At 30.3% G+C, this 24782-nt stretch overlaps 1 protein-coding gene across 4 annotated transcripts; it reads right to left on the bottom strand.

Moving 5' to 3' along the window:
• Positions 1-5595: 5595 nt before the first annotated feature.
• LOC119601942 (protein SCAI) lies at positions 5596-24244 on the bottom strand. 4 transcript variants are annotated; one of them, XM_037953224.1, is made up of 11 exons: positions 22973-24244; positions 22863-22888; positions 13601-13742; positions 13352-13534; positions 11960-12190; positions 11760-11882; positions 9171-9314; positions 8790-9103; positions 8468-8722; positions 8199-8396; positions 5596-6444 (listed from the first exon to the last, which is right to left on the bottom strand). In XM_037953224.1, the coding sequence occupies exons 3-11, from the start codon at positions 13696-13698 to the stop codon at positions 6200-6202; spliced, it is 1791 nt and encodes a 596-aa protein (XP_037809152.1). In that variant the 5' UTR covers positions 13699-13742; positions 22863-22888; positions 22973-24244; the 3' UTR covers positions 5596-6199. The 4 variants fall into 4 exon arrangements, with proteins under 4 accessions (XP_037809152.1, XP_037809150.1, XP_037809153.1 ...); XM_037953222.1 differs by lacking the exon at positions 22863-22888; XM_037953225.1 differs by lacking the exon at positions 22863-22888 and having other exon boundaries at positions 9171-9299.
• Between the last annotated feature and the right edge of the window lie 538 nt (positions 24245-24782).

Genomic DNA, 24782 nt, shown 5'->3' with positions numbered 1-24782 from the left:
ACTGAACTAGAACTGAACTAGAACTGAACTAGAACTGAACTAGAACTGAACTAGAACTGAACTAGAACTGAACTAGAACTGAACTAGAACTGAACTAGAACTGAACTAGAACTGAACTAGAACTGAACTAGAACTGAACTAGAACTGAACTAGAACTGAACTAGAACTGAACTAGAACTGAACTAGAACTGAACTAGAACTGAACTAGAACTGAACTAGAACTGAACTAGAACTGAACTAGAACTGAACTAGAACTGAACTAGAACTGAACTAGAACTGAACTAGAACTGAACTAGAACTGAACTGGAACTGAACTAGAACTGAACTAGAACTGAACTAGAACTGAACTAGAACTGAACTAGAACTGAACTAGAACTGAACTAGAACTGAACTAGAACTGAACTAGAACTGAACTAGAACTGAACCAGAACTGAACTAGAACTGAACTAGAACTGAACTAGAACTAAACTACAACTTGTACTAGAACAAAAACAGAATGGGAACTAGGTGTTAAAGAAGTTCCCAAAATTAAACCCATTTAAAATGCTACTATTTTTTTGTTTCCAAACATGTGCTTTTTTATTTTATTTACCAATCATAAATCTCCTTCTCTTTTCTTTACTTTTCTATTCTTTTTTTATTTTTTTTGGTTTTATTTTAATATTATATAGTTGTTGTTTTTGTTTATTTATTATTATTATTTTGTATAATTTAAATGCATTGCTATGTTTTTTTGTTTATTTATATTATGTTGGTTTTTTGCTTTTATTATTCTTTTATGCTCAATGAATCTTTATTATGTTGTTTCTTCTGGTTTTTTTCTTTGCTAAATATTTTTGCTAAATATTCTTCACTGTCATGATCATGAATTTGTTCAAGACGATTATCGATCAATGATTGAAATTCATGAATGAAGTTGTTTAGTTTTGTTTATTTTTTGTTTTGCCTATAAGTGTGTATGTATGTATATGAATGTATGAGTGTGTATGTGTAAGTGATAGTGTGAGTTTGTATCCTTGTGTGTAAAATGAATATTTATTTTTTATTTGTTATGCATGTTTTGTTGTTGTATGTATAAAGATGCGATTGACAATTTGTTGATAATACTACAATTTTGTTTATTTATTTAATTATTATTTGTTGTTGTTGGTTTGGTTGCATTTGGTTGGTGATTGATATTTGTATTATTATTTATTATTCTTTATTTATACAATGAAAATAGTTGTTAATTTTTTTGGTATAATTTTTTAATATTGTATTTTATTATTTTATTTTTAAAGAAAAAGTCGTTAGAAATGCCAATATTTTAAAAAAGCAAAATTAAATTATTTAAAATTATTTATTAATGAAATGATTATGAATTTTTTTCTAGTTGTAATAAAAAAAATTTATAACATGAGTATTTTATAAAGTGAGCCTTGAATAATTTTTTTTATTCATTTTTTTTTTTATTTTTTTATTTTAAACTTTAAATTGAAAAATAGTAAAAATTCTAAATTTTATTTAATAAACTGGGTAGGGGAGAGAAAATATAAACCAAATTTTTGTTTTATGCCTTTTTTTGCTATACTTTTTTGTTTTCTTTTAGATTTTTGTTTGTTAAGTAATAGAAATCGTAAAAAGGACAAATAGTAAAATAATGCTTGGCTTACGTATGGTTTTATTTTTTCTTTTATTTTATTTTAGCTTTAACTTTTGTTTAAATTTTTTGTTCAATTTGTTTTTATTTTTATATGTAAATATAATTTTTGTTTATATATAATTTATGTATATTTTGTTTTTTTATTTTTATTATTATTTTATTTGAGTACAAATGCTAATAATATACATACAGTAATTTGTTAATATTTATTAATATTATTTTTCTTTTTCTTTTACCTTTCCTTTTTATTTTTTAACTTTCAATATTGCGCCTATAATTCTGTATGACACTCTTTTGACTCGGTCTGTGGTCCGTCACGACTTCTATTTCATTTTGGTCATATGTCAACATTTCATTTATTTAAATAATTTATTTTACAAAAATAATTTCTTTTAAAGTATTAAAATTTTATTTAATTAAATTATTAAAGTTTAATTTGATTTAGTTTTTGTTGACAAAAACCCTTTACATGTAATAAGAAAATTAATTAACAAGGTTTATATCGTGGCTATAGAAAAATTAATGGGGTTACAAGCAAGTAAATTAAAAATAATTCAACTATTTGTGGTAAACTGAACTATAGCTGAACTAGAGCTGAACTAGAACTGAACTAGAACTGAACTAGAACTGAACTAGAACTGAACTAGAACTGAACTAGAACTGAACTAGAACTGAACTAGAACTGAACTAGAACTGAACTAGAACTGAACTAGAACTGAACTAGAACTGAACTAGAACTGAACTAGAACTGAACTAGAACTGAACTAGAACTGAACTAGAACTGAACTAGAACTGAACTAGAACTGAACTAGAACTGAACTAGAACTGAACTAGAACTGAACTAGAACTGAACTAGAACTGAACTAGAACTGAACTAGAACTGAACTAGAACTGAACTAGAACTGAAGTAGAACTGAACTAGAACTGAACTAGAACTGAACTAGAACTGAACTAGAACTGAACTAGAACTGAACTAGAACTGAACTAGAACTGAACTAGAACTGAACTAGAACTGAACTAGAACTGAACTAGAACTGAACTAGAACTGAACTAGAACTGAACTAGAACTGAACTAGAACTGAACTAGAACTGAACTAGAACTGAACTAGAACTGAACTAGAACTGAACTAGAACTGAACTAGAACTGAACTAGAACTGAACTAGAACTGAACTAGAACTGAACTAGAACTGAACTAGAACTGAACTAGAACTGAACTAGAACTGAACTAGAACTGAACTAGAACTGAACTAGAACTGAACTAGAACTGAACTAGAACTGAACTAGAACTGAACTAGAACTGAACTAGAACTGAACTAGAACTGAACTAAACTGAACTAGAACTGAAACTCGAACTGAACTAGAACTGAACTAGAACTGAACTAGAACTGAACTAGAACTGAACTAGAACTGAACTAGAACTGAACTAGAACTGAACTAGAACTGAACTAGCACTGAACTAGAACTGAACTAGAACTGAACTAGAACTGAACTAGAACTGAACTAGAACTGAACTAGAACTGAACTAGAACTGAACTAGAACTGAACTAGAACTGAACTAGAACTGAACTAGAACTGAACTAGAACTGAACTAGAACTGAAACTAGAACTGAACTAGAACTGAACTAGAACTGAACTAGAACTGAACTAGAACTGAACTAGAACTGAACTAGAACTGAACTAGAACTGAACTAGAACTGAACTAGAACTGAACTAGAACTGAACTAGAACTGAACTAGAACTGAACTAGAACTGAACTAGAACTGAACTAGAACGAACTAGAACTGAACTAGAACTGAAACTAGAACTGAACTAGAACTGAACCTAGAACTGAACTAGAACTGAACTAGAACTGAACTAGAACTGAACTAGAACTGATCTAGAACCTAAACTAGAACTGAACTAGAACTGAACTAGAACAGAACTAGAACTGAGCTAGAACTGAACTAGTTTTTGACAGTGATTTTACAAAGTAGTTAAATAGAATAAAATTTAACCTTTTTAAAAAGTGTAAAATCAATTTTAAATGAATAAGTACTTGACCATTCCGCTTACGTAATCGGGAAAACTGTTTGACAATTTAGCTTTTTAAGAAGATGGTATTAGAAATTTAGTAAATTTAAGCATAATATCGATATCAAAATGGTAGAGAGAGAGCTTATTCGATCATGTATGCTGCCCCAAAAAATCTTTAAATTCGGGTCTCGATCAGTCAGTTATCTAGGTGCTTCAATTTTTTTCAAATTCAAGCATCAAAAAATAAAAATTGAAAAGCAGCCTAACGAATCAGAATACTAAACCGGAACTTTGGGAAATTTTGATGACCAAAGTAATTTGATAAATGCCTTTGACATTTGAAAGGCATAGGCAAAAATACTGTAATCTCCATTTCTTAGCAAGAATTAATTGAAATAATAGAACGTGAAAAATTGGAGATTCCAGCCCTTGTTTCTACTTTCTCCGCATTCTTTAATCAAATTTGAATACTCGACTGAACGAGTCATTTTGTTTTTGACATTTCTTGATCTGGGGGGAACATTTTTCAACAGTTTTGAATGTCGGTCTTTGCCATTTTATCACGCTTTCAGAACGATTGCAAATTATTCAAAGTTTACTTTCTATCGCAAAACAATGTAAACGAAACCATCCAACAATGGATGAATGTGCGATTTAAACCCTTTAGACTTATTTTGTTTGGTCTAGCTGTAGAAGAAGAGCTGTAGGTCAACAGCAAACCCAAAATTCGTTCGATTTGTGTGCTCCAATTTTGGAACCCCCTATGTAAATAATCAAAACGATTGCATTTTAATTTAAAATATAAATTAATTCCACAACTACTCTAAAAATTTTTTGATTGAAAAAACATTATGCATCGCTCTTAATGGCAGACCCTATATAAGATAATATAATTCCATATTTGATTTTTATGGGTAACTTTAAAAACGCCTCCACTGTCTACTTTCATTTATTAACTCCTACAATTTGAGGAAATAATAAAAATGTTGAAATAAGTCCTTGTCCGGGTACATTTCTTCTATATATACTTAAGTCATTCCTGCTAACAATCCTTTTTTAAAACATTCCTAAAATCTTTTATTTTTACTTTATAAATTATATAAAATCAATTAAACAAAGAAAGAAAGAAATAAAGTAGAAAAAAATAATGAAATATTTATATAATTAATTTAATGAATTTTTTGTTTTTTTTTATTTTTATAATTATATTTATTAAAGTATTTGTTGTTGTTGTTTTTTCTTCTAACTTATACAAACCTACACACAAACATATAATCTCTTAAGATCATTACAAAAGTGTGTTTGTTTGCATAAATGTTTGGTGTCTAGACTAAGTATCTTCGTATAAAATTATTATTATTATTATTATTTAATTATTTAAATATTTATTTGTTTATCTTTATAATAATTTTAATAATAATTTATTATTAATTATTTTTAGGCAAAAATATATGTATGTATACACTATAAAATGAGTATATTTTGGTAGGACAACAACGGAATTTTGCAGTAACCGGCCATTTTAATATTTTGTTTTGTTTTTTTTTTTTTTTTTAATATTATTTAATTAATTATTTTTAATCAGTCACTTCCGTGTTGTTATTTAAAAATATATATTGTATATATTTTTTTAAATATATATTAATTTTTTATTTATGTAATAAATATGTTTTATTTTATATTTTTGTTAAGTATGTTTTTTAATTCTTTATTTTTTTTTAGAGTAGAAAATTAATTATTTTTTAAATTTTAATTAAATGTATATATAATTTTGTGAAAAGATTTGTATGGCCGCTTTAAAAATAAAACTGTAAAATTAAGAAGTTTTTTAATAAAAAATTCAGAATTTATTTTTGTTATTTTTTTTTATTTGTATCGCTCTATAGTTTTGTAACTTTAAACTTTTTTAAAATTTATTTTTTAAAGTTTTTATTTTCGTATTTATGTATTTTTGCATCATCATTTAATAGAAGCTCAGCATTTTTTTATAATTCAACTATATATTCTTTTGTTGTTGTTCTTGTTGTTGTTGTTATTGTTGCATATACTATGTTAATGTTTGTTGTTGTATATATGTATTGTATGGTTGTATTAATGTGTTATTAATAATTTAATTTTTATTCCTTTTGTTATGTATAAGTAGATTTAATTTAGTATAATTTTATGTATATTTCTCTTAATTTCTCTTTCATTTTTATTATTTTTAATATTTTTGAGGAGGGTTTTGTTTTGAAAAAAGTCATGTTTGTTGTTGTGTTATTAGCAAAATATAAAAAAAGTTAAAAGTTAATTTTTTTTTAATAATAAATAATAACATAAGAAATCAGAATTATAGTTTTGAAATTAAAGAGTATTCAAAGAAGGTTCCATACTCTTATTATTGCAGCGGGAGTATTATTATTGTTGTTGTTGTTTTTATTGTGGTTTTGTTTCCAAGAGTTTTCATCATTATCATAATATTGAATTTGTATAAAAATTCTAAGACTTAGCATCAGAACAAGAAGCTGTTGGTTTGTGTGTTTTACACTATTTGCAGTAAATCATCAGTCGCATTCGGGTCCATCGGAGAAATGACCGCGCACATCAAGCGCTGTTGCCAATTGAAATATTATGTGTGAAAGTGTGGGATGTTCCAGCAGATCTGTGGATGGCAATGGTGGTTCACAACGTGGTCTCATATGTCTGCCACGAAAACCACGATGTAATCGTAGTACAACATCACAGAATACAAAACGTAAGATTAGAGTACGTAAAAAATCATCACCAAAGAATTGGACATACGATGAATCTGTAAGAGGAGAGTGATAAAAATGTTGTAGTTATTTGGAAAGCTTTGTCTTTAATCAGAATAACAACGATTAATAGTTTGCTAAGGAACCGGGAAAAGAACCAATATACTATACAGATGATTTCATAATACTTCTAAGGGCAAGAATTCATGGGACAAGATGTCTAAGTGCTTAACGTGAACACCGACCTTGACGGCCCTATTTCACGGTGGTCTTTTTCACCTACTGGGTAGACTAGTGACGGTCTACCATGCGCCTCTGAATCCTTCTATGAAGAATTCAGGTGTCAATTTGTACCGGTTCGAGCTATCTAATCTCTTGTCATAGTAGCCCCAACATTAGATGAAATCAATCTTCCGGTACACCGGAAGGTGACCACCGTTTTGATGTCATGAAAGATTGCATTATTTAAAATGCATTCCGTATCAACTAATGACCCATTCCAGTGCATTCCTTAACCTTTTAAAGCCCGCGCAACCACACTAGTCCGAAATACCCAGTCAATAATGTGATAAAGGATGTAGGAATTTCTAAAGTCAATTCGAACCCAATAATTGCCCCGACAAGTTGAATGGCAGGTCTCAACCATAAGTCGCGTAGCATGAAACAATATGCATACTCTTAAGATGGCAACAGCACCGAGAACTTCCCTGAATTAAAAGGTCGACTAAATCAGTACTAACTAGTTTCCTGTCGGGCAAAGGAGTCTTTCCCGATCGTTCACCAAATTACATCAGTTCCATTCTCAGATCAAAATGAACGATCTACGGAATGACAGGCAACTACCAAGTGTCAACCTGAAAATTCCTCAACCTATACTGGTGCCCTACTACGCGAAGAGTAAAAGATACTCAACGGGTACAGGAATACAGCATAAGTTGCTCTATCACATCACCCATTGACATGGGTTAATTTATTTAAAACGATTTCTTATTCAAATTAGTTATGTAGAAGGGTCTAGGAGATCCTGAACACGGCCAACCCTGAGGGCTGACTGTTAACCCTGAGGGCTGACTGTTAACTGAATTTTCATAAGAAAAACAACAAGAATGGAGTTACAAGAATGGGTGAGACGATCCCACTTTTGGAATAATAACATACAGTTTAATGACCGATTGAACGGATACTAAAACTGGTGTCTACATTGTAGAGATAAACAAGACAAGTCTTTCTTAATGAAGCATCCTCGAGGCTAAGGATAACATGATTGCCTTAAAATTCGAATCGAAAAGAACTTCCAAATCTGGTTTTGAGAGTTAATCCGATCAAGAGGAAGATCTGTGATTACTAAAGAGTTATATATAAGATGTTTTGGAGCAATACAAATCAATCATAGAACAGTAACAGAAGTTTCAAGTGTCAGAGGCCTTTGGTCGTTAGAAGTAGAAGCTTATGATAAATTTTACTTAATCGCGTAGGCGGTTATTCGGCCCATTCTTTTAGGATGTAAGAATGACGAAGAGTATACGACTGTAGAGATTTATATTTCTGGAGGATAAATACCACGATGGATATTGCATATTTACACTTTTTCTTTACTCTATATAAAGAAATCATAATGAACCCAATTAGTCTCCGATCCTGAAAACTACAGAGATTTCGATTGGGCAATTTTGTCGTAATGAATTTGACTTTAAAGTCTCTAAATAAATATTGAAATATTGAAATGTAATACTTTCAAAATGTTGAAAAACGATGTTAGTCTTACAGGCACCTCAAGACAATAACTTATTGTTTTATTGGATCACTTTACCTATATAGCCTTGGTCAATTTCATCGATGCGACATCTTGTTACTAAACGCGAAGCTTCGGTTATAAAATGATCCACATACGATTGACAACGTTCCCAGTGATGTATGGGCACATCGCCAACATTGCAAATATAACACAATGCGGTAAGAGGAGAATGCAGGAATAGAGTAAATAATGAACCATGATGCTGGACTTCAGCTGAAAATTAAGATAAAAATAAACATGTTATCTAAAACCTAAAAAGTTCTTAAGTATATTAACAAACCAACCTTGAAATGCTGGTGGTACATCTTGAGGTGACATGAGAACAACTAAAGGTTGGCCAAAATAACGTGGTATATGTTGAAAAACAAATGAATTATCAGAATCGATTATAATGAACATCGGTCTACGGGTGAAGGGATACAAGTCGCCGGGATATAAACAGTGCGTTTCTTTATAAGATTTCCCTCGACATGCCAAACCGCCACCATCCACACCGTCACGTTTAACGCTGGTGGCCAAACCACCCAATTCATAACCATCTTGAAATATAAAAAAGTTAACGGATAAAAGTTTTTACAAAGATAATTGTGTTTAAGTAAAACTAACAGTCTTCTGGATGTTTAGTGGTTGAAAAACAACCATCTGCTGACATGTATAAAAGTAAAGCGCCTCCAGGAGGCAATTCTTTAAAACCACTAGCTAAGAATACCAGAAGTTGACTTATCGAAGGCTTATACAATAAATATTTATGAGGATTGTCTCGATAATGGCGGCTATTTTCTAAATAACCCTTGGAACCTGGAACACCATATGGTGGTATACGACTGGCCGCCGGACTGGCATCGTGCCCGTGCAGGCCATGTGAAGCACTCATAGGATGTGTAGTTTCAGTTGGTTCCCGCTCTAAGGTCTGTAACATTCTGCAAATGGTAAAGAAAATATTGAAGTGACAAGTTAAGCTTAAGTTTATTCTATGGAGTTACTTACCTAAACATGTCCATTGTTAACTCGGAAAATTTGGCCTGTTCACATGCTGAGCCCACTATAAGTATTTCTTGCAGACTTAACGTCATATGGGGCGATCTTTCACATGGCGGTGTCGTTAACGGCGACAACCTAGAACCGGAACCACTAATCATCAATGGGTGAAGTTTTACTATTTAAAAAAGCTCTTGCAAAGGCCCGTGCTTTCACAGAAGAATTGATTTAATTAATGTGAGAGATGCTAATGATATTTGTGATTTTAGGTGGACATGGATGGATGGATATTTGGTGAATTCCTTCTTTTTTTTTTTTGCAAAATCCTTGCATTTCACATCCAAAACACACACCTTTTTTCATTCTTTTTTTTATTTAGTTTAACATAAATGAAATATTGAACGTGCAAGAATTTTGATTTCTTTTAGTATCGATTTGATTATGTTAAATGTAGTTGTGATTATGAGAATATTCAGTGTTTGTGAAAAGGTAAGAACTAGAGTTTTTTAGAAAAGATCTGGTAAAAATTGATCACGTTAGATTAATTTGGTGAAATTTCAAAGAAGTTGTATATGTTGAAAAAATTTGCCATAATAGTTTTAAACAATTTAGTAATTATTGAACCATTAAGATGTATATATTTTTTAAAAAACATAATCTCTCATGAGTTGTATCAATATATATATTTTTAAATATTTGATTGGCAATGTTTTACTCTGCCCCATTTTTTGCTCATTTAAGACATTGAATTTGTTTACTTTATAGTTCAACGTCGAGACAGTTCCGACATTAAAATTTCGAAGTAGCTGGCAGATGTTTTGATTTGATAGAATTATTTGAAAGATGTTCTGTTATGCTTTATTGTAGCAAAAATTATATTGATATTGAGTATAATATTTCGTACCTTCTCTTTATGTTTCTTGTATGTATGATTTTTGGGGTGGCACTTACTTTGAATTGAACTTTTTGTAAATAATACGATTTTTTTGTGAAAAACTTATTAAAATTAAATTTTTGGTGAAATTATGGATTTTAAGTGAAAACTCAGATTTTCATTAAAAATCTTATTTATAGTGAAGAATCGGATTTTTAGTAAAAACTCGGATTTTTAATAAAAAATCTAATTTTTAGTGAATATCAGAATTTAGTGAAATATCGGAATTTTAGTAAAATATCAGTTTTTTAGTGAATTATCTGATATTTAGTGAAAACCCCTAATTTTAATGGAAGATCTGACTTTTAGTGAAATATCGGATTTTAGTGAAATACCTGATGTTAGGTGAAAAATCTGACTTTTAGTGAAATATCTGATTTTAAGTGAAAAATCTGTCTTTTAGTGATATAAAACTCAACTTTTAGTGAATATCAGAATTTAGTGAAATATCGGAATTTTAGTAAAAATTTAGTGAATTATCTGTTATTTAGTGGAAACCCCTAATTTTAATGAAAGATCTGGCTTTTAGTGAAATATCTGATTTTAAGTGAAAAATCTGACTTTTAGTGATATAAAACTCATCTTTTGGTGAATATCAGAATTTAGTGAATTATCGGAATTTTAGTGATATATCAGATTTTTAGTGAATTATTTGATTTTTAGTGAAAACCCTTAATTTTAATGAAAGATCTGACTTTTAGTGAAATATCTGTTTTTAGTGAAATATCTGATTTTAAGTGAAAAATCTGACATTTAGTGATATAAAACTCAACTTTTAGTGGATATCACAATTTAGTGAATTATCGGAATTTTAGTTAAATATCAGATTTTAGTGAATTATTTGATTTTTAGGGAAAACCCTTCATTTTAATGATAGACCTGACTTTTAGTGTAATATCGGATTTTAAGTGAAAAATCTGACTTTTAGTGATATAAAACTCGACTTTTAGTGAAAAAATAGAATTTCCACAAAAAAAATAATTTCACTGAATAATAAAAATGTTCACCAAAAATCAGATTTTAACTCAAATGTTAAAATAAAAAAAGTTCTTTTCTAATTAAGTGCCTCCCTAATAATGACTGAATATTAATGTATGTTTCCCCATGTATGGTTATGATCAATATTTTGAGAGTATGAATATGTTTAAGTGTGGGTGGGTGTGTGTGTGTGTGTATGTATTTCTTTAGTTTCAAAATGTTCGATAAAAATGTTTGGTAACGGCAAATGTTTATTTGTGAATGGGTGAAATTGTTTCAAGTCTTCTGTGATAAGCACAATATTATTTACTGCCATTAACAACAAAAATAAAAACAAAACATTTTTAAACTTAAAATTTTGTTATAAATATAACAAAAATTAAATATATAGTTAAATAAACTTATATTAGTATAATTAAAAAACAAATAATTAAGGAAACTTAAGCAAAACTAGTATACCTCCCAAATCATATTGAAAAATTTTTAAAATTTTGCTCATTCTTCAATTTGGAAAAGTTTAATGAAATCATAACAAAACATAAAAAGTTAAATTTAAAACAAACCATAAAAATCAATTTAAATCGAATTATTGTTGTTTTGATTATATATTTTAAATTTTTCCTTCCCAAAGAAAGCACGGGCAAAGTTGTTGGTAGCAAAGAGATAATGGTCTCAATAAATTATACCTGTGTGAGAGTACGATGGGATTGGAATCCGCATGAAGAACAGCTACAGCAGCCTCAGCTTTAATAAAACCTTTGATTTCTTCCAAAACTAAGGACCATTCTAAATGATCTTCAGGTTCATAACTGCAAATAAGAGAATTAGTTAATGTTTTATATTATTATATGTTTGTTATATATTTTTCTTAATAATAAATGTTTACGTGGTGGTATATTCCTGTATTTGTTTCTCCAGTTCGGTTACCAATTCGCGCACCAATTTCATTTTCTTCAATAACAAACAAACCACTATAAAACGTGCATAATAACGCAGCTTTTTCACCATTAAATCGGGTCGATCTTCTTTAATCGCTCGAGAATAATACGCTCTACCTCTAATAGCGGCATAAAATTGATACGCTTCATTCAGGTAATTCGTTTCACTGGTTCTTAAACTGTAATTTGAGAAGAAGACAAATTTAATTATAATTTTTATACTTTCTAATCTAAATTACATATTGTTAAGAATTCTTGTTTTCTCGAAATCTATAGAGAGCTCTTTTGTTGGGTACTATTAGTCGATTTTGTCATAACAACAGTTTTTTTTCTAGTCTTTAGATAAATATGGAAATATAAAACTAAGAGCTTTCAGAAGAATACTTTCAAGAATCAAGTGTAAGCCTTACCGGCATTTCGATACCATCTCTAATCTAGTCAGTATATGAGACCGCCACTTTCTAAGATCTACTTATACAAAAGTTGTTTCAAAATTTTATAAACGTCAAAGACATATATAACTTGTCTCTGTCTAAAACTATAAACAAGGCATTCTCTTACTCATGTGTGTCCTGAACTCAATTCCCGGACCAATTCTATCCGAAAACAGAAGTATTTTGTATACGCTACACTACTATATTGTCGATTAAGCTATGCCCGTCTGGAAAGCAACGATCTTTATTCCCTTAAAGTTTACAGATAAACTTTTACAAAAATGCATTTCGTAGACACAAAAATCGTTGTCTCATGATCGGTCTACAATTAGGCATATGTAGGTCTCACGTCGGTATCGAAATACAATTTTACAAGAATGGTCTTATAATGTTTTGAAATCAAATTATAGGATTATCTGATGATCGGACAAATACTGATAATAACTCCGATACAAGGCTTACTTTTTGTACGATATAAGTATTGCTTAACCGGCAGCGTAAACAATTTAGTTCTCTGAAACTATTCGAAAACTTATGTATATGGGCAATTTCATATCAAGTGACCCAACTCAAAGAATCGATTTTGACGAAATATGCACCAAGGTTAGTATTATTGGATAGTAGGCCAGACACATTTCAGCGCTATCGGTCCAGAACTGACATACTTAGAGGCGGTCAAAGTTGAACTTTTTGGTCATACAGGGTTTGGTCCTAGCAAATATTGTCCTAAGGAGTTCAGATATATAATTCTTTATGACCCATATATATTCGGATTCTGACTTTTTTCCGTTGAAATGTTGGATTGAGTCAAAATTCAGTTGTTGCAATATTAAAAATCTTTTTTCAGGGTCAGGGTTAAACTTTCGTAATTTTTATATAGAACACAATTTATAGTCACACACTTACTAGTAATGATAATAAAGCTGTCCAATTTTGCTTGCAATTTCTCCTATTTGCCATCGCTTTAAGCCATATTTCGAATCTAAGACCATGCGATGTTGTTGCTGAAATTTCCATAATTTTGTGTAGACATCAAAGGTGCGACCAAAATAGGCCTGCCATTGACGATGGCCATACTGGGGTAAATCTCTGTAAAATAAAAATAATATTCAGAAATTGGAGAAAGAAATTAGCAAAATTAGAAAAAGTTTTTACCTTAAACCATTAAATAGTTGTTTGGATTTTTCCAGCAAATGTATAAACTCCAAGACCAACTTTCTATCCTGTTCTTCTGTGGATTCCATTTTCACCATACCGTTCTTTAATTCAGTTGTGTTATGTTGCTGTCGTTAAAGAACTGCAATGAAAAAGCAAACAATCCATGTAGTTGTAGCATAAATATTTTATAAATGCAGATTTATTTAAATTGTTAACGAACACAAAGAATAATAAAAACCTACTAAATAGTATTAATAAAACATTGGCCAAAGTAATTTAATTAAAAAAAATATATGTATATAAAATAAAATAAAAACAGACAGCTTTTGTTAACAATGAAATGGACATTTTGATTGAATTTTATTAAAATTGAATTGATTTTTTCTTTATGCCCTACGCTCAGTACTAGAACACTAACAACTGAATAAAAAGATTTATCTACATATGAATGTTTACTCATTTATCCACTTTAAATGCATCTGGCAAACAATATTGACCGATTATAGTTTGATTTTATTATTTCTTTTGGGGGTTTTCTTTTCTGTTTTTTTTTTTTGTTGTATTTTGTGATTGTAATTGTTTTCAAACAATCATAAGCTTATTTCCACATGTTACCATATGACTACCAAAGAGGCCTCTAAAAACACTTGATATTGATATAAACGAGAATATTAGTGCACTTATTATTGCCAACAAACGATTGAGTACTTAAACTATTGAAATATACTCTACACACACACACACACTTTTACACTTACTCACTGGTTTTTTGTAATATTAAGTCCCTCAATAGTCACTATCGGTGGTGCCACAAAAAAAAAAGAAACAAATATAAAAACCTACAAACTAAATCAACCAGCCTAGACTAAAACTGATTTTCAACCAACCAACGATTCATTCATTCATCCCCATTGAGATGAAATTCAATAATTTTTTTTTGTTTTGTTTAAAAGTACTCACTCGTACGTATACGTACTACGTACTACTAGTATGAGTTGTGGAAGAGAATGATGATGATGATGATGATAAAGATGACATCATATGAAACAATATCAGATTGTTTTTTATTCCAACATTGTTTCTTTGTATGATGTGCCAGTATTTACAGACATTCAGTTACAGCATCTACAACTATATAATTGTGTATCTTTATGGAAATATTAGGTTTCTTAATTAATCGATTACTTTTAGATTAAAGTAAATTTTTAGTATAAAAATCTAGAAAATAGCAGAGTAAACATAATTATGAACTTTTTAACCAGACTTTATATGACAATACCTCTCCATTTTAGTTTTCAATATAATTTTGAAAATAATTAGAATTTTCAATTTGTACTCATAAGTTTATATTTGTATCTGAAAAATTTAATCCCAATTTATATATTGGCCGTTTTCGAAATCTTGGACTTATCTTGTTACTATAACAAGTCTTAAAATTAAACATTTTTCAAATTCAGTTACATTTAAGAATTCTTAAATACATTAGGAAATGGTGTATTCGATTTACATATAAATATGATTAAGAAAATAAATTGATTGACAGTCAGGCCATTTGACTAAGCGTAAGTCTTTGTGTACTTAAATATGTAGATATGTACATTCATATGTATGTCTGTTGTCATTTACGTTTGCCTATTAGTTTGTTTGTATTTCTATTTAAGATCTTTAATAACAATCTAATCACTCTTATAGAGTATCTTTATGCATTTTATATTTATATAGTTTTTTTTTCATTTTACTTTGTTCAATTCTTATCCAATAATTAGTTGCTCTTATAAACTTTAGCCTTAAGTAATCGATATTACACACAATATTTCAATAAATGAATTCTATAAGAATTATTCATATACATATATTTTTTTGGCATTCAAATTGTAATCAAAAAGAAATAAGATGAAAATACTAAAGTAAATATTTATTTCAGAGTTTAGTTTGGCAGTAGCTTTACTATATACTTATACTATTGAGAATATGAAAACATATTAAAGTGTGGAAAGTCATAGTGCTGTAGGAAAAGATGTCAAATATTCTCCTAAAGAAATCTGTTGATAAGTTTAAATTTTTCGTACGATTTGTTACAAGTTGCTAAAATGATGCCCATGACAGATAGACGTATCATTCTTGGTATAATTGGTTAATAACTTCTAATAACACAGGTCGACAAAATTTTAAAAAAGTCGAAAGCCTGGAATCTAGTTAAACCTTTCTAAAGGATTGAGCTGCGCTGAATGCGAATCCTCAGATTTTCTCCATCAAGCATATTTGCGATATCGTGTCCTTTTTACCCTTTTTTGAGACGTTATAACAGTGCCATGACAACTTTATTTATAAAATGTAAATGTATGCCATCTGAAAGTCCATTCTGTCAACTTTAAAATAAAGGCATATCTTCTTTCATCTTCCGGATATCTTCACCTAAAACTTGAAAACTCATGGTTTTCGGTTTATTCATTCATTATTCATACTCCTGCACTACTAAAGTGTGGAGAATATTATGCTTTGTAAATTTTGTTTAAAACAAACAAAAATATTGGATCCTCAACTACCTGATGATGTTCTAATCAATTAAAGCACTTTTTTAAAATGTGTAGGGTATTATATAGTGATCGTATATCATGCCCAACTATACGATCAAACCTGTTACATATCCAAAAATATAGGGAAATATGTTTTTGTTTTAATTTTGATCTCTTATACGACAATTTCGAACCAATTTGATACTGAATACATCTGGGGCCTTCAGAAAAGTGATTTCCACAAATATATGGTCAGACGGACATCGGCAAATCTACTTCACTTTCTATAAAGATTCAGACTATATACATATACAAACTTATTAATACCATATTTACGGAGATAAGGGGTATAATAACTGAAGAAGTCCAATTCTTAAAAATCGAAAACTTTATATATAAAGAATGATATATACATACATATATTGAACATAATATTGACCTAAAAGGAGACAAGTAACACCTTTGTGCTAGGTCCTAAAATTAACCCAAAAAAAACTCGATCTTAGTTACAATATAAAAATACAAATTAATTGCTATTTTCTTAACAAACAATTTTAATGACCCGAAATTGGTTAACTTCAAAGTTTTCCCACTACTCACAGTATTTATCCATTCAACATGACAAAGATAAAAGTTTTTTCTCTTTTACTTTTAATGGCAAATTGATGAAGAATATATTTTAATAACATAAATCACATGGACTCGTTAAAGTGAAAAACTGTTGGCGCCTTTGTATAAAATAATTGTTGGTTTTTATATCAAACTATAAAACGATAGGTCTAGTATTTATAGTATTTTGTATATAAGTATGTTTGTTTGTGTGTGTATGTGTGTTTGTAGAGTTTGTATGTGCACGTGTAAAGTTCACAGTGGTGGACACATTGATTTTCATTCTATAGAGAAACTGGGTCACAATAAAACCCATCATTGTTATTAACATCAGATCCGAATTTAGCATCACGCAATAATAAAACTGTTTGTAGTATTTGCATAAAACAAAAAAAAAAAAAAAAAACAAAAAAAAATGAATAGAAAATAAACTAGCCGCTTATTTTACTTTATTTTTACTTTTAACTTTACAAACATTTAAGGACAAACTCGGTGTAGCATACATATTTACGCATACATATTCATACAATTTAATACATAGAATAAACATACAATGTACATAGATAAGTAATAGAACAGTATTGTGCGAATCCTAAGCCATTTTTTTCAAAAGAGCACAATTTTTTCTCGCCAGTCCCCATGAGAACCAGCTGGTGTTCCTAATAAAATCGATCATATTTACTAGTGACGCGGCACTTGGGGAATGGACAAATAAACCTTGTTGGCTACCTATAAAACAATTTGCCGGTCAGTGGTCAATTATGCTGCTCCATACATATGCTGCTGACTGATACCCAGTGGAAAAATATTCAAAGCTGCCAAAATGCTGCCCTACGGACTGTAACGGGCTGCATGCAAATAACCTCGGAGCACCACCTACAGAGGAAACGAAGGTCCTCCCAGTCAAGGAACATAATGTCATGCTGACTAAACTCCTGGGATGTCACCCAACTTCAACCTCACACAGTTGGATGCTTCCCCGTGGCATGTGTGAATGACCTTCGAGGAGAGCATACGAAGATATGTGAAGGATCCTTTGGATAGGAGTTCGTATACAGCAGCTTCGAACGACATTCATAGAGACGCCATCAATACCGCGGTTTCAGGTTATTGCATGAATGTCGGTTTTGGAGGTCACCCACCGCCCATAGCAGAAATAGAGAAGAAACTGCCGCGGAAAACAAGAGTTGCTCTGGCACAATTGAGATCGGAATGGAGCAACAGGCTCAATGCCTACTGGTCCCGCATAGACCGTGACGTCCCCAAAATATGTCCAGCATGTGGACAGGGTCCCCATGATACCCACCACATATTCAACTGTCCAGCCTACCCTACTTCACTTAGCCCAATGCATTTATGGACTAACCCTATTGAGGTAGAACAGTTTCTTGGCTTGGATCTAAATACCGAACCCCCGGATTAAAAATTGTATAGTTTAAGCTGATACAACAACAACAACTAGTGACGCATCTCTGAGACAGCCCAGATCATGGAAAATAATTCTATCAAGATAGACTAGTCTATGCTCTTATAAGGCTGGACAGTCACATAGAAGGTGTTGTACCTATCCCTCTTCTTATTCTTCCAAACAACTTCTACAGTAGCGTGGGTGGTCCATACGTTCCGACATATGCGCAATTATACAGAGCCCAGTAATTATACCCGAGAGAAGCCTAATCGAGTACCTACTTAAAGACAAGAGAGTCTTAGTCCTATCATTTGCTAGAGTGAGCCAGAGCAGTCTCCATATTCTGAAAGTGGTGATATTTGACCAGCTGAGTTCTGTTTCACTCAAAGTCCAGTCATCTATCAATTATGATAGGGTATCCAGGGGAGTGATAAGGCCGAAAACATTTATCCAGTGTTAGTTTCTGCGAATAAGTTTAAAATTTTGATATTTATATATAGCTTTGCTTACTCTATAAGAAAAAGTTGCTTAGGTTTCGAACAATAATGTATGTTTGTATATGTATATACATATTTCCAAGCGTTTTATGCATATTTCCAGTAGAGCTTAAGGCAATTTCCTATTTTTAGATTTTTAGATGAATGAAATAATGTTTTTGTTGTTTTAATTTTCTTCTTTTTTTTCAAACCATGTAGCGGATGGATTTAGTAATTGGTTTGTCATTCCTGTTGTAACACGTTCAAATATTTATGTTTCGTTAAGCATTTTAGAACGTAAAGCTCATTTGAGAGATTTAAATTTATCAACAAATTAAGGAGTCGGCATATAAATGCATGTTATCTTTTAATTACCAGCAGCCTGACACGATCACTGGGTAAAGAATAGAACTGATCCTCCTCCTATGTATAAGTGTAAATATAATAGCAGTTTGTGTGGCAGCTAGACTTTTAGACTCCTTTACATCTGGGTTGTATCCATCCACTCGTACTTATGATGTTGATTTCTAAATGAGCTCTTTCTTGGCTCTTGAAAAAAAAAAAGATGAAATAGTTCCATGCGAAATTCCAAATTCACGTGTGTGTATATGTGAATATGTGTGTGTTTGTATCTATGTTGGCAGACACATTCATCCATCTTATTCGTAGTCGTGTGTATAGTTTGTATATTTTTCTTGTTTCCTGTTCTGTTCTGGTTTTTATGTTTTCTTTTTTTTTTTCTTTTCATCTACACTACCGCCGTATGACAAGTAGTTAACTTTGGATGAGCTTTTCTTGTTGTTGTTGTTGGGGTGTTATTCAGTGGCATCTTAAATGTCAGACAGTTGGGAGTCTTGTTGAAATTGGGTCAAAATTTTGCTACCAACACACATGTTAAGAATCTTTGAAAATACACACGTCCATACATTAATTCGTACAAAACAAATTGGTACAACTCGAACAACGCGTCTAATAGAAGAAATATTAGTTACGAATAATTTCAAAACTATAGGCTCGTAAAACAAAAGGGATAAAAGAAAAAAACCAATTTCATATGATTTGTTTTTTTCTTATTGTATATGTTGGGTATTAGAATTCAATTTGCATACAATATTAAAAAAGCATTGATGTTTTTATTTTATCATCATTCATTTGGCCTATTTAGCTATTTGTTGAGATTCCTAAACATTCAAAAATAAGTACTATTTCGGTTCATTTTCAAAGTAGGTTTTATATAATTGTAAGTATTTTCTAGTTAAAATTATCAAAGTAAAATTTATAGGTAATTAATTAATTAATAGGTTATATTACAAGTATATAAAACAAGATTGCGTGACATTTGATTTCAGTACTTACAGCTGTTAAGTCACTATAATTTGGTAAACGAGATTGGAATATATCAAAGATATACATATGTATGTATGTTTGTCAAAACACACTTCTATGCAATGCAGATACGTGAATGTGGATCATATTATTGCGTGATCGTTATTTTTCTATATTTTATGATAGCAAAATTTCTACATAAAAAGAAAACTTTTTGATAAAATGTTATTATTTTTATACTTTATATGTATGTATATATTACGGTGATAAGAACACGAAAAAGTTGGTAATATTTGCCATTTATAATATTCACTTTTATATATGACCTCATAAGGTCGCGATGTACCTTCATTCTTTACAGTCACATATAAGGTCATATAGCTCCTATAAAAAATCATTCTGGAAAATTACACAGGCAGACCTCTGGTAGGTTAGTGTTCTAGTCTGACCGGAGGTGGGGGGTTGATTCCTACCTGAGGCATTGGTTAAGGAGCTCACATTTCTTATTCTAACCAACACATTTTTTAACCCAGAGACTAAAGTAAACTTTTCAAAAGGATTGAACAGCGCTGACCTACTCTATCCACAACATCAGGTTTTCCAGATATCCTGTCATTAAGTTTGAAAAACCCGTTTTATACCATATTTAAGACGCTATACTATATCTCGAAGCAAATAGTATATTTTGAACACATTATTTAAACTAAGGTATTTTTGCGCTGTTATAGCGTCTTGAATATGGCCAAAAAGGCTTTATGACACGATATCTGGAATACCTGATGTCTGATTCGGATTCAGAGAAAGTTTACTTTGGTTTCCGGGTATAGACTTTGTTTAAATTTTGTTTGTGTTATTATTTCTTTTTCTTTTTTATAGACGTTTAATATGATAAATCGGACATCAAAATACAGAATCGGATTGGACTTATATACAAAAATATATTCTATCGTATTGCTTCTGTTAAATTTCAATAAGCTTTATTTTTATATCGACTCCGTTGTATTACTCAAAAGCTAATCAAGTCTGATAAAGCCATATTTAGAGCCAGATCAAACCATCCGGAATAACGAACAAATTATTTCTTATCAATGTTAGTTCTAAATAGACCATTATGCTCTATGGTATCGGACTGCTCATGGCCACAGTTCTAACAGACGACAGGGCAACACACAGATAATAAAATGGTCTCTTCTTAGCCCTCATTGTGACCAACTTCTACAGTAATCGTTATATGAATTATGCAAGTCGTAATGAGCGATATTTTCAATCTACTAGCTAATGTGCTCGTTATCCTTCAAAGCCCATGAAGTTCTTTGACCTTCGGTCAGTCTTTATATCAAGCAAGTGGTCAAGGATGACCATCAAACACCAATATGTGCCAGGGAGCCGATTTTTTTAGTCCGCTATATTGTTTCGGTACCCAGAGAAGTTCTTGATTCGAACGGTTCGCCATCTGATTATATGTATGTTTCTAAGTTCAATATTGCATAAAAACCAAAAAGTATCTGTTGCAAAAAGTCCCCTTTTATAAGGTTCTCATTTACTACGGGCTCTACATGCCTAATTTCATGTTTCTAGATGCAATATTATAGAAAATTCCAATTACTTTTGAAGAACGAAAAAGTACTTAAAAGTCCCATTCTATAAATTCTCATTTACTCTGGACTTTACAGGCATAATTTTATGTTTCTAGGTTAAATATTATAGAAAATTCAAAAGGTATGTGTCTACACAAAGGGGGAAAAAATATACACGCCTGGTACCAAATTGACATCAAATTTTTCAATAATATCCGTTGTCAAGTACCTACAAGAACATCTAATGTTGACCACGCAACGTTGTCAACATTGCAACAATTCGTTGTCGCAGTCTAAATTTTTTTCACATCCATTGTCTAAAAGTTAACAAAAAGGCAATCTCACTACTGACAACGGATTTTGAGCTTACCACGTTCGTTAACTTTTAGACAACGGATGTGCATAAAATTTAGATTGCGACAACGAATTGTTGCAATGTTGATAATGGTGTGTGGTCAACATTACATGTTGTTGTTGTATGTAGGTATATACTTGACAACAGATGTTATTGGAAAATTTGGTGTTAATTTAGTATCAGGCGTGTATATTTATTTTTCCCTCTGTGTAGGCTCAATGTTATAGAAATTCAATAAGAGCTTTTTAAAGAGAAAAGTACCAAAAATGTCCATGTTGATAGGTTTTCACAATGTACCCTTTGAATAAGGAAAAAATAACAAAAAGTCTCCTTTTATAGGTTCTCACACAATTTACATATATGGGACTTTTATTTAGATATGACAATAAGGGAAATTGTTAATATGTATCTTTTTTTGATAATTTAAAAGAAAAAATCATATGCTATATAATTCATAATATTAGCAACAAACAGCAGCACATTCATATAATTTAAAATGTACTGGGAATCAAATATTGATAAATAATACCAGGCAAACAGCATATTAATATTATTTTGTGTATGTATATGAAAATACACATGTTTGTGTGACCGTGTGTTACGAATATATATTAAGTTTGTATGTATGTATGTATTTGCTATAAAAATGATAGTAGTAAATGATAAAGAACATAAAACAGAACCGAATTATTGACTATATATTGCTTTTGCTTTGTTTTTGTTGCTGCTTGCTGTCTTTCTTATGTCGTTATACTGCTGTAACGATTTGTTGGTTTCTTTGGGGTGGGGAAAACTGATCCACAAATACTAGTGTTGATTGTACTATTATTTATATGTACATTTATGCAACCAGTAATGCGCACTCTAACGTAAAATAACTAAAAAAATAAAATGAAATAAAAAACTGTATTGTCGAAGAGCAGAAACAGGAGCAGGAGACATGCATTAACACTATAATAACAACAACAAAAAATGTGTAGGAGTTTACTTACAAACATTTATACATAAATTGTAACTACTACATAAAAGTTTTTCATAAAAATAAAGAAAGGAAAAAAAATTGTAAAATATTTTGTAAGCTTTTTTAAAAGGAAATAATTACCTGTGTGTACAGCAGTAACTCATGGTTTAATGTTTCTTAAAGTTTCTTTTTTAACGAAACTTTGCAAATGATCTTGTGGGGGGTGTTGATGTTGATTTTCTTGTTGTGTTGTGCTGTGATGTTGCTTGTTGCAGTTGTTGTTGTAATTATTATTGTTGTAATTAGCTGCTTAAGTTAATTTAAATTTGTTATAGTTTTGAAAACACATTGTTGGAAAAACTCCATTCCATATGAGATGTTATAGTAAGGAGTCAACTTTAGGCAATTTGACTGACTATATGACTGTTTGCTGGTTAGCTGGTTCGTTTACTCCGACTCCTTTCTTTGTTCTTTGTGTAGATGTGATTGACAATATAGTTTGTATGTATGTGTGTGTGTGTGTGCGTGGCTTTTGTGTGTATGTGTGTCTATGTGTGAGTGTATATTGAAGAAAAAACGGGCAGTTTTATTGAGTTGTTGTTTTTCATTTCATTTTTTATTTCATATATAAAAATCACAAATTCTTTTTAGTTTTTTTTTTCTGTAATTGTTGTAAAAATTCTTTCTGCACTACTATTTTGTTGATATATTTATTTTAATTTAAATTTAAAAACTTTTTTTAATACACGAAACCAATGCGTTTTCTTAATAATTTTTTGTATTTTTTTACTCGTTGTTGGGATAGAATAAAACATAAAATGTGAGTGAAAAAATCGAATTTAATCACAAAAAACTGAAGGAATATAGCATATTTAGGGGGGCTACACTTTACACTTTTTTTCTAACGCACTGCTCTGCACTTTACTCCAGCAAACACGACTTTAATTTATTATTAATATTTATTTTTTTTTAAATAATTAAATAAATAGTATTTTTTTCATTTCATTATAAACTTCCCCTTTATGTGGCAACTAACTAAAGAATAACATGCAGCATATATACAATATTGTATATTCATCGGTCGTATGTGTATTATTTTTTCCTTCTTTAACTTTTTCCTTCCTTTTTTTTTCTTCGCCTTTTTCTTTTTGTTTTAACAAACTCACTGAGGTTGAATGGTAGAAACTGAAGCAGAAATTGGCATATGCTTATTGGAAATTATTTTGCCGGTTTTAAATTTTCGATTTTATCTGCTTGTAGCATGGATTTTCATAAGATTTTTTTAATAAAAATATAAAATGGCACTTAAATAACACTTTGAGGGGATTTTCAAGTATTCTACACTAATTTTTCTAAGTGATATTTAATTTTTTTAATGAATTTTTACGTTCTTACGTCTACGTGCAGTCAAATATATTGAGTTTTCCCTTAACATTTTCTAACGAAGGGTGGTTTATTGATTTTTTTACTTCCATTTGACATTTGCCCAAATAATAACACAGATGGCGTGTTAAAAATAAAATATGGCAACTCTCTTACTCTCTTTTCAGCAATGACAGTTGGTTATTTGCTTGTGTCACTGACAGCAAATAACGTTAATTTTTCAAAAGTTCTACTTCTCTCTCTCTCCCTCTCTATAATTAAAACACTTTTTTAAGTATTATTTTCAACTAATGAACACATTTATGTATTTTATTATTTTAAATATTTATTTTAATGTTTTTGTCTAAATTTTTAATCTGCACAGCTTCAAAATATTTGGTTTAATTATTATTATTTAATATTAGAAATATAATTAAATATTACATACATAAGTATTTCTACACTAAACTACCAAATGTTTTACTAATGATACGTTACGTTTTTCAAAATTTGCCAATTCATTTAAATAAATTTTCTTTAAGATTTTTATTACTATTTAAGTTATAAAGTATTAAGCTTTTGTAAAATG

Source organism: Lucilia sericata, unplaced genomic scaffold (assembly GCF_015586225.1).
Source record: "Lucilia sericata isolate MDLA Ls3-8-SP2 unplaced genomic scaffold, ASM1558622v1 Contig000201F_arrow, whole genome shotgun sequence".
Classification (NCBI taxonomy): Eukaryota; Metazoa; Arthropoda; class Insecta; order Diptera; family Calliphoridae; genus Lucilia; species Lucilia sericata.
The sequence above is the reverse complement of the archived record's forward strand: the minus strand, read 5'-3'. Positions and strand labels throughout refer to the sequence as shown.